Source organism: Archocentrus centrarchus, chromosome 15, assembly GCF_007364275.1.
Source record: "Archocentrus centrarchus isolate MPI-CPG fArcCen1 chromosome 15, fArcCen1, whole genome shotgun sequence".
In the NCBI taxonomy this organism is placed as follows: Eukaryota; Metazoa; Chordata; class Actinopteri; order Cichliformes; family Cichlidae; genus Archocentrus; species Archocentrus centrarchus.
This window is the reverse complement of record NC_044360.1, coordinates 14,369,252-14,380,058: the sequence shown is the minus strand read 5'-3', so window position 1 is coordinate 14,380,058 and position 10,807 is coordinate 14,369,252. Positions and strand designations below refer to the sequence as shown.

Below are 10,807 nucleotides of genomic sequence, written 5' to 3'. Positions count from 1 at the left end.
CTTTTTCCACTGAGCACCTGGTGTACCTTTCTTTTTGAGGATTATATTGTATTGAGGACTATATAACTGTATCCATTATGCCACATACAAGTTACAGCCGCTTACTTTTTAAATGCATACATACATTATTATATAAACATGACAGTCTGATAGAGGGTTAGAGTTAGAGGGTTAATACTGCTGCAGACAACTGATTTCATTGATTGTGAAAGAGTAACTAAGTGGATTGGATTGTATATTTTTTTGTGTAAAAGAGCACTGAATTTGATATATTTTCTTTATACCTTTAAGTGTTGCAGAGATTAAATTATAAAATGTTCCCAGATTATGTTTTTTTTACATGATTAAACTTATTGACATTTGGTCAATATATTTGCCAAAAAACAGAAAAATAAACCTATTTTTGGACTTGTGAGTCTTGATATTTGTATGACTAAATTTGTCTAAAAACAAAATTCACTCAAACTGCCAAATAAACAGTCAATATTTTATTTACAAGAGAAAAAAAAATGTCCATATATAAAGACACATTAAATACCTTTCATCTGACATAAAAAAAATGCATATACTAAAGAATATTCATTGTGGTAGAATGAAACATTAAAATGCTGTAACTTAATAAAATAAAAAAATATTTGAAATCTGTTGGTCGAATGGTGTAATTCACATGACACAGCCTCCAGAAACCCCAATAAAAATCCAGCATTTATGACAAACCTCTAGTCAATGTCAGCATACGGAAATTATACCATGCATTGATGATAGGTGGTGGCAAATTAAACTACAGTCATTTTTTGTTGTGAACCATCAATACTTCATTGTAAAATGCAGCAGAGGGCATCTCCTCACACACTGAAACTCATACAGTTACAGCACTGGTCTCAACAAGAGCAAAAGCTCACCGTGAAGAATGATTACAGCATACAAGGAACACAGGCTTAGGACATTAGGTGTGTTCGTAAAATACTAAGGGCATATTTGGAAAAAAAAGCTAAAAGTAATTTTAAAAAAATGCAGCAAAAGAAAAGAAAAAAGTTCAAACAAGCTTGGAGTTTGAATTAGGCTTCAGTGAGGCAAAGTTTTTTTACTGCATATTTTTTCTTTAGCTCATGTGGCAATACAGTGCAAATCAACATCTTTACATTCCTTCAGTAATTATACTTTACAATAAATCGTACAGTTTGTTTGTGAGATTGCAGGGAGAAATTATTTAATTGATGCATATTTTTTTTTAAAAAATCCCTGGAAAACAATATGCCACCTCTATGTTTCGCTGATCACGGTGATGCTTGTTTTGCACCACTGAAATGAAATTAGGTGCTAAATAAATAGATATATTTTTTGTTCATTCATCTCTTAAGATGGTAAAATGCTTCTGTAAGCACAGTATTTATTTAAATCTCATATGTAGGTACACACTTACAACACAGTACATTCTTTTTTTCCATTCAAACTCACAGCCTTACGATCCCAACATTTTGACTCCTATTACAAATCAGACACTGTGCACAGAGGACTACACAAAGTCTTACAGCTATATGGTTTTGACTCCATATGCCTCCAACAAGGTCTATTTTACATGCATTAAAACTAAATCTCAGAACAGGCTTTAATAACCAGCTTATGTGAAACAATTAAGCTGATCTCATGACATCTTATGATTATGAGCAGAATTGATAACCAGTTATTTAAGTGCAAAACATTCAGGCGGGACTTTATTTACTGCAAGCTGCAGAAAACACAGGGGAGAGCCTAAACACAGAGAATAAAAGAAAACACGAGGCACTGGAGATTATTCATACTGTAGCGGGTTGTGCTTAACCATAATCTGATAAGCATGACTGACCTCAGCTACCAACTGCGGCCTTTTAAAATCTGACCATGCTCAAAAAAAAGTGCATATCATCCATTCAGAGGTTTCCCAGCAAGCTGAGAAAACCTGATTAAGTGAAGGAACGGTGTGTAGGCACGTCATGCTCGCGAACGGTGGAAATAAAATGGTAAAGACATTTTCATGTTTTCAGTTAACGGTCAGAGAAATGTTGCCACTCCACCAGTAGGAGTCGTGTTTGACAGCAGTCTGCTTTGTAGCATGGACACACATTAGGCTATAAGCCAGAATTATTCAGGTTTGGGATGGGGTAAAATTTGGATACTCGACTCTGAGTGGTTGGATTAAGGCATTCGGATTCACCACTCATCTTGAAGAAGACCTCCTGCTCCTGGAGCTTCCGTGTGAACTCCTCCTCTAACGCCTGCAGGGGGCAGTACATACAAACAACCGAGTCAACCAGTTTGAAGATTATATGACATAAACAGTTGAGACAGCCTGTACAGAAGGTGGATCCTGAACATGGCCTAAGTAAAAAGAATTTGGAAGAAACAAACAGACACTGCCAATGAACTTACCTTCTTTCTGGGTCTTAGCTTCTCTCTCCACTCCTTTATCTCTTGGCTGTGTTCCTCATCCAGCTCCTTCAGCTTTTGGGTCTCATGCTCAATCAGAAGGTGGCATTTCTCATTCTGAATGAAAATGTGTGTTAATAGAGTGGTGTCAGCATTAATGAATCCCTACACTCTACACTGGAAAATATCTCGCTTTTTATTCATTAAAAAAAAAAAAAAATGGATGCAATCTGAGATCTTTTATTTGTCCCCAACTGATTTTTTGATGCTCTTCATAAGTCACTACTTATGATCTGTTGCAGTTAGTTCAAGTCACCAGAGATATCAGATTAAAAACTAAAAATGCAAATTAAATATGCATTATTAAATAAGTGATAAAGAACATCATAAATAATTAATCACATTAAACTAGGATTACTGCCTTGCAGTTTTACGTCTTAGCAAACAGTCGGGCTGCAGAATCCATCCACTTCTGTTTAGACTCATAATACACGCCTTTAAGACTTTGAAGGAATTTAGTAGATTGGCAACGAAGATTAGTGTCACCAGTTCAGTTCACATTCTCCCTTCTTCTGTCTGCCCTTCTGTTCCTGAGTTATGGTGCTGAATAATGGGAAGTAAAGTGCTTTGGCAGCGCATTTTTTCCAGGCATTTTTGTCATAATTATTAGTGTATGAATTCTTGAACTGTAGCCTGAAACACATTTTGTAATCACAAAGCTGCACTGACCTTTTATTCAAATGAATCAAGTGAACATATCTGGCTTTATGTCAAATCTTAAGAAATTCCCTTATGGTGCTCCTTGATTTAACAACTCTACAAGAATGAGACACATAATGCTTATGGCAACAATGTTGCTAGCACAGAGGAGGAAAAAGGTTTAAAATATATAAATGAACCAACGATTAATTACAAAATCAAAGACACTTCTAATTAGTTTCCTTTCTCTTCTTTATGTGATCTTTTCCCATCACAGACATTTCAAAATACCCCCTTTAAAAAAAAAAAAAAGTTTTGACATCATTATGTCAATTTTTCAAAGAAAGTTTTATTTCACATCATTCTTCAGCACTAACATTTAACTAACAAACCCAAAGGCTGCTACGACCTTTGACTCATCAAACTGTTACAGTTACTGTTACAGTTGTGGTAAGAAGTGCACAACTTCAAATTTATACGCACTCATCATGGGCATGAATATCATGGTAATTTGGGGCTTTTAATGATTTCTCTGAACTGGTTGTTTTTCCAGGGTGGAATGACTGCACATCATAAATCTTTAATGACTTTAAAAACAAGAAGTGGATGGGCAAGTTTGAATTTATTTGGAATTTTTTTCTAATCCACAAAGGGTCAAAAAAAGTATCCATGCAGGCTCAAAAATATACCTACACTCACTTAAAACTTTTAATAAGTGGTGCTGAAGGTTCTACAATGTTTTTAACTTGATGAGACCGAGGCCTATTAACTTCTCGTCAGTGATCGTTTGGACCACAAGTGTAGCTATAGCAGCAATGCTGCCAAAGTGGTTCTGAATAAACCAACTACTGCGGCTGCTTGTGCTGCATTTGATTAAACTCTCTGATCAGAAATACATAAGGTCAACATTAGGAGTTTGAAGTGCCTGACAACGCTTAATAGACATCAGTAATGCTGGCCTCCGGAAACTCTTTCTGCAGGGTGCATATAAACATTTGAAACATGAGCAGGGATTAACTGAAGCAATAAAACAGAGGATAGCTATAAGAGGCTGCCATACACATTAATTACATTTAGTCAGGATATTTCAGACAATACTATAAAGCAAGACAATAAAGCATACAATTAATGTTGTATGCTTTAAACAGCCTGTGTGATTTACAAATGTACTCTTATTAATGTTCACTTTTCATCAATGTGAGTGAAACTGCATCATCTATTTAATGAAGCAGCCCAGTGTGAACTCAACTCTTGAGTCATTCTATCAAACTTTTTGAGGTCCAGTTACATGAAATACAACAATAATTAGTATAAAAGCAAAGCGTCCATGTTCTTGTTTGATCAACTAAAGATGCTCCAACACTGAAGAGCAAAAAGACCTGATGCTGCAGTGGCTAACAGGCCAACATTAGCTGCTCCTATTAATGCTCTCTCTTTCACTTTGATGCAGTGAAATAAACCACATGAGTAGCACATGCAACCTTCCAACAGCTAAATAAAGAACATATTTTGTTTGTATGTCTGTCTCAAGTTTGTATGTCTGTCTTTGTATCTCTTTGTTTGTATGTCTGTCTCAATGCTAAATATATTTAGCATTTTAAAAAAAAAAGCATTCTGAAACCATACTGAATCCTGTAAAAACAAGAAGCTGAACATTTTTTCAGATGATTTCACAAATTATTTCATTTAATTTTACATTTTCACTGATGTAATTATACTGCGACTTGTCCAAGGGTACTGTGCCTCTCACCCTATCACAGCTGGGATGGGCTCCAACCTCAAGTTAGACAAGTGGTTAAGAAAATGAATACGTGGATGATTCGGTTATGAAATTAACCAAAGGTATGCCAAAGACAATTTAAAACCTGCAAACACAAAAAGAGAGTGTGTGCATGTGAGTGTGCTGAGCCCCACCTGCAGCTGCTGCAGCTCCCTGATGTTGGAGTCACACTGAAGCTGCAAATCTCGCATCTGGTTCTCGTGTTTCTGGTGTTGATGCAGTCGCTCGCTCTTCTGTCGCTTTTCTTCCTGCAAAGCAAACTGGAAAACACAAACAAAAAAAAAAAAGACGACAGACAGATGTAAGCGCGATTCCCTAAAACCCAAAACATGGTAACAAAGACAAACAAAGACACTGTGTGAGTTGTTGTTTTCACACAAGGCACAGGAACTGCTTAAATTGATGCAGAACTACTGAGGCATTTGGCAGCAGAGTGTCTACTTCAAACAACACACTGACTGTAACCACAGAACACCACAAATCTGTTGTACATTAACAGTCAGAGTGTCATTTAAGATGTAAGATTTCTTCCAAGATTGGTCACCTGAACAAAACTAAACTGAACAACTTGAGGATGATGGAGTCAGTGAGGATTGTGAAATGGTGAGCTGGAAAGTTTCTGCTCTGAGATCCAAACAGGCTGAAATAATAAAGAGTGCTGTGTTTGTATTGGGTCGACCCCAGGTGTGACTGCATGACAGTGCGAAACGCTGCTGCTAAGGAAAAGGACCACACCCCAAAACAAAGAAAAAGCTGATGCATGTCCAGTCACTTCTCTTTAAATGGTCAGCCCACAGTGTCTGTACCTGTTTTATCCGCTCTCTCTCCTGCTCTGGGGTGACAGATGCTGTAGCGGTGATGCGGAGGCTCTTCTTGAACATGGCCATCCGGGTCTTGGCATCACTGCGTTGGATCTTGGGCAGACGGACCCTCTCTTGAGTTTGTTTGTTCTTCAGCTCCTCTATCAGACGCTGGTTGTAGCGCTGCATCTGCTCCATTTCCTATAAAACACATTTATGCACACAGTTTTGTTTTCAGCAGGGTTATTCAGATTTTACCCTTCATTTCTCTATGCAGATTCCTCTCCGAGCTTGTACCTTCTCATGCCTCTTCAGCAGCTGGTGTCTCTGCATGAAGTACTGGTCTTTCAACTGCTGCTTCAGCAGTTGGTGCTTCTCCTGCAGATGGCGCTCCTCCAACTCCCACATGGCTGCCTCTCGAGCTACAAAACACATGTGAAACACAAACAAGGCTACGTAAGCATGAGTTAGAAAACATGTGCTTGCACGCTTTCTGGTGATGACCCGGGGGCTAAAAACAAAACAAAAAGGGAGCAGCTGGACAGGCCGTAACATGCCTGCTTAAACACAGCTGTCTGCATGTTACAGTCAGTATTTACACACTTGGCAAGCAAAGGAGGCATCACTGACATCAACTTCCTCTACACACTGAGTCACAAATACAAGTACCTGCCAGGCTGTGGTTGCTTTCATGTCTGAGTCTGGCATGAAAATGAGGTTTGAGACAACTGAATCTTGAATTGATTATTGAATTGATAATTGAGGTAAGTCGTTTGCCTTTTAAGATAGTAGTAGTCTTAACATTCAAGATGTGGTATCTTTGGCTGTGTTGCGTCATGTTCATGTGACTGTAACAGCAGCATGATTCAGATCAATCGGTGTTCCTCAGCATTACAACGCAATTACAGGACAAATGGTAAACATAAGGACAGTGTAAAATTCACGGTGGTGGTTTGTATATCTTAAAAATCTGATTTTTACACCATACATGTGATTCTTCTACCTCTCATTAACTGCTGTTTGTGGTTGAGGCAGTCCCTCTCAATCGTGGCGATCTCCACTTTATGTTGCTGGATGATTTTCTTAAGAGCTCCATCCAAGTCTTGCTGCTGCTTCTGTAGGAACTCTTGCTCCTGAGGAGAGAAGAGCAGTGAGAAACTGCCAGGGGAAGACATGCAGATCACTCAGAGAAGACAGCAAAAAGTAGAGAGAGGAAGCACAGCAGTGTCACAGTAATACTGCATCTTAATGATCGAAACTGCCTGAAGTAAAAGAATATAATCTATCCAGCCACTTCAAAATTCAGTACAACACAGAGCACTAAGATGTCACATCATCAACTGGACTGAGTAGAAGAAACACTCAGAGTTCATGGATGGCAACGATCCACAATGGAAATGAAGCGAGAGAGGGAGAAAGAAAGAGAGAAAAGTTAACAGTTCAGTAGAGATACTGTGTCACAGTTTTATGTAAGACAACATCTACAGTGACATTCACATGGTCCAGAAACCAGCCTACATTATGCATGACTCATTACACAAGAAGCCAAATTTTCTATTTATTTTATTTAATTTTTTATCTCTAAAGACTAGATTCAAATTGAAATGTTTGGGTATTTTTTTAACAGTAGATCTCATACAGAGCTGGTGGTAAACTATAGGTTATATTGCTTTTAACTGAACTGTGATTAGGTATAGCTGATCATATAATTCACTCGATTATAAGCAAACCAAGGTAACACTGTTATTATACAGCTCAATCCAAATTAAGATGGTTCAAGTGTGATCCCATAATCCACTTAAACACAATATGAGTGACTCATCTACCCTGAAAGGCAGGCTGTCTATATTGGCTAACAAAGACAAACATGGATCCAGACAGAATTCCTCAAGAGCTGCAACACCTCGGTGTATCCCAGATTCAATCTAGTCTTAAACAAACAGTGTAATACAAGATAAATACCACATAAAATACACAGACTAGGTGTAGAACATTTGTGAGTTGGTGAAGGAAAAATACTGAGGAGAGGAAGAAAGAACCACTGCACAAACAGTGATGACAACACTCAAAAAGAAAAAAAATAATAATCCCAATGTCGCCCATGCTTACATGTGTTGAACCATCACAGACTATCCTGTCATGTAATTTCACACACATCTAAGTATGGGCCAGAGATGAAGAGATACAGGGTGGGGGGGTGGGGGCACTTACATCCTGCATCTGAGCGTTGAAGAGTGCGCATGAGGACAACTGAAAAGACTGTATCATAACCTGGGCCACTGCCTGCGGAGGAGAGCACACAGCGCACTTGCCCTGATCAGGGACAGACAGCACACAGCAGGCTGAGGATCTCTCATGTAAACATTCACTCAGCACTCACACTGATCCTTCCTAAATAAGAAATGGGTTTTCCACTTTGGGAGTGTTGGTGAGTTTAAGGCGCGCAGAGTAGTTCTGGATGAATGTTAGGAAGTCAATTAATTAGTTCGTTGTTCTTGTCTTGCCATGCTTTAAAGCAGTTCATAATCTCTGCATTTCAGTTAAATCCAGCTAGTAAAAAAAAAAATTTTAAAAAAAGCAGTTTTATTACTGTCCATGCTACTCACTTATGGAGTGTTAACAATTAAAGATTTACCTTTCAAAGGAAAGAAGACCTTCATCTATGTGACTCAGATTGAACACAGGAAAACAAAGTTTGAAAATGTCTTTCAGAAAAGATGTCTACTGTGGAAACAAAAGCTATGTTTGCAGTCGCTCCCTTGTTAACAGACTCTGAAGGGTGCCTGAGGTAGCTGGTAAATGGAGATTTGACACTTATGAATCATCACCACCACCACAGACTGTATGATCACCACTGACAAGTGTAACATTACATAATTAATTTCCACATAAAGCACCAGTCAAAACTTTGGACACACTCAACCATTCACATGTATGGGTGAGTGTGTCCAAACTTTTGACTGGTACTGTATGTAGTCTCAGGAACACAATGAAGAACTGCATTATGGGATGTTTCATCCTAGATGGGTGGACGTGGGATTTACAGTATTAAGTAGAGTTACTGAGTAGAGTAGAGTGTACGTGCTCTGTTTAGTACATTCTGGACACTTTTCAAATGATGAAGATTTTACAGTGCAACTAAATGACTCCTCGTTTGGGCAGTCAGCAATTTAAAAATAAATAAAAATGATAAGCACATTATATTATTCAGAATTGAGATAAACAACAAATGTTGAAATTTGAATGAAATATTGACTGAAAGGAAAATGAAATATTCAAGTAACAAAGCCTAATTTTCTTTGTGACACTGACTTGCTCAGTGGCGGCACCTCAATCCACTGAAATTCAATAAAGCAGCTCTGGCACAAATTTTACGTTCACAAAGATTATAATGCATTTTTGGTGAAAGCTGGAAATCTGAAATTTCAATTATATTTTTTTGCTCGGCTGTTTTAAAGAAAAAGTTGCGGTATTGTTGTAGCCTTGGCGTCGGCGGCGCCTGTTCCACAAATACTTGGCCATAACTCAAGAACGATGTCACCTAGGACGCTCAAAGTCACACCATAGATGCATCATCTACTAAAAATCTCGGACGAATTCAAATCTCGTGACTTTGACCTAAGGATAAAAGTCAGAGGTCAGGTTTTCTGAAAATCTCATGAATGTGATTACTCCAGAACGATCTTACCTAGGATGTTCAAATTCACACCATAGATGGTCAAGCTAGACCCATCAAACTTCACACCAACTTTACTATAACACTTTGCCCCCCCCCCTTCAAAAAAAACCCCAAAACAGCCGAGCGTTAACACCTGCACTGCAGTGCTCTCATTACTGAAGAAACAGTTAAAGGTTAGAGGCTTTCTTTGAGGTGTTTCTATTTTTTTCCCTTCCTGCCTGCACATTATAAAAGGGTACTGAATATTATGAGCACATCTCAATATAAAGCCGTGCAATAAAACACCACCAGAGGTATGTGTGATAAAGCAGAAAAATGACATCTGTATGACGGGATAGAAATCCTGAAAGCAGACATTATGGCAGAAAACTTTTATGTAAATGCATTGGTGAGTTTAATAAAGTGGCCACTGACTGCATATTATAATTTATTTTTTCTTGAAAACTCTCTATATAAATAACACAAAGGGAGTTACTATTTTTTGGAAATCTTCTAGTTGAAGCACAAATCTGGTATGATCCAAAATCTTCTCATTGCTTTGCATCTTTCCTCATACAAGGGAGAGCCAACTGTAGATAGCCAAAGTGTACATGGGATAATAAAATCTTTCTATAAATTTTCTCTGAAGAAGGAGAATATATTTAAAAGTAAATATAACTCAGTAGGAAGCAGACAGGGAGCGATTACATACAAAGCCATCCTTTGCACTTGTGCGCATATGAATACCTTATATGAATGAATGAAGTTAGAGGGAGAGAGAAAGGAGACAATGTTCCAGAGACAGAAGGTGACGCTTTACCTCTGCAGTCTGGAGGAATGCGAAGTCCTCCTTTAAGCGTTTCAGGAGCTCTTTTCTCATGTGTTTGGGTGAAAGTCCGACTTCCTGTATCGCCTAAAGTGTTTATGTGCAGAAACTGTTTGATCTCTATATTCATCAAATCTAACAAAGCTGTAAGAGTCATGCATGGCCCAGTTTGAGAGGAGAGATACTGGTTCCAGCCACCAACTGATTTAAAGTCAACATGCTTAATTTCCACTTCCTGCATTTAATGTTCCTTTGAACTGTCAGTGTGACCCGCACGAGTTAGATTCATGTCAAAAGAAAAATTTGGCTTGCGCACAGCAGATGTTAGTCTCAGAAGTAGCCCCCCCTACTTTAATTTGCATTCAATTAAAAGTCCCACAGCCATGAACATGATTATTTTGACTCAAATTAAACAAAGCAGAGCAACTGCGTTGGAATTGTTTTGTAATTACAGATTAGACTTCACAATGGAATAAAGCAGGTCCAACATATTTTTCTTCCAATTTGCCACTAATCAAGGATTCAGCCTCCAAATAATTATTTTATTAACAATCAATCTGTTGATTATTTGTCCATTAACTAATTCATTGCTTGACCTTTTAAAAAAAAAGGTCCTAAAATTATTGTACTGCTACTGA

The 10,807-nt window shown here is 38.0% G+C and overlaps 1 protein-coding gene across 3 annotated transcripts in view; it reads right to left on the bottom strand.

The window, feature by feature from the left end:
* Positions 1–475: 475 nt before the first annotated feature.
* slka (STE20-like kinase a) overlaps positions 476–10,807 on the bottom strand; it is a 31,919-nt gene continuing 21,587 nt past the window's right edge. Inside the window, exons 13-19 of one of the 3 annotated variants that reach the window (XM_030748267.1) lie at positions 10,164–10,256; positions 6,689–6,818; positions 5,983–6,107; positions 5,692–5,886; positions 5,020–5,145; positions 2,410–2,523; positions 476–2,255 (exon numbers count right to left, since the gene is read on the bottom strand). In XM_030748267.1, the coding sequence (XP_030604127.1) occupies positions 2,109–2,255; positions 2,410–2,523; positions 5,020–5,145; positions 5,692–5,886; positions 5,983–6,107; positions 6,689–6,818; positions 10,164–10,256 (930 nt within the window). In that variant the 3' untranslated portion in view covers positions 476–2,108. Of the gene's footprint in view, positions 2,256–2,409; positions 2,524–5,019; positions 5,146–5,691; positions 5,887–5,982; positions 6,108–6,688; positions 6,819–7,896; positions 7,969–10,163; positions 10,257–10,807 lie in introns of all 3 variants that reach the window. The other 2 variants (XM_030748268.1, XM_030748270.1) reach the window with 2 other exon arrangements.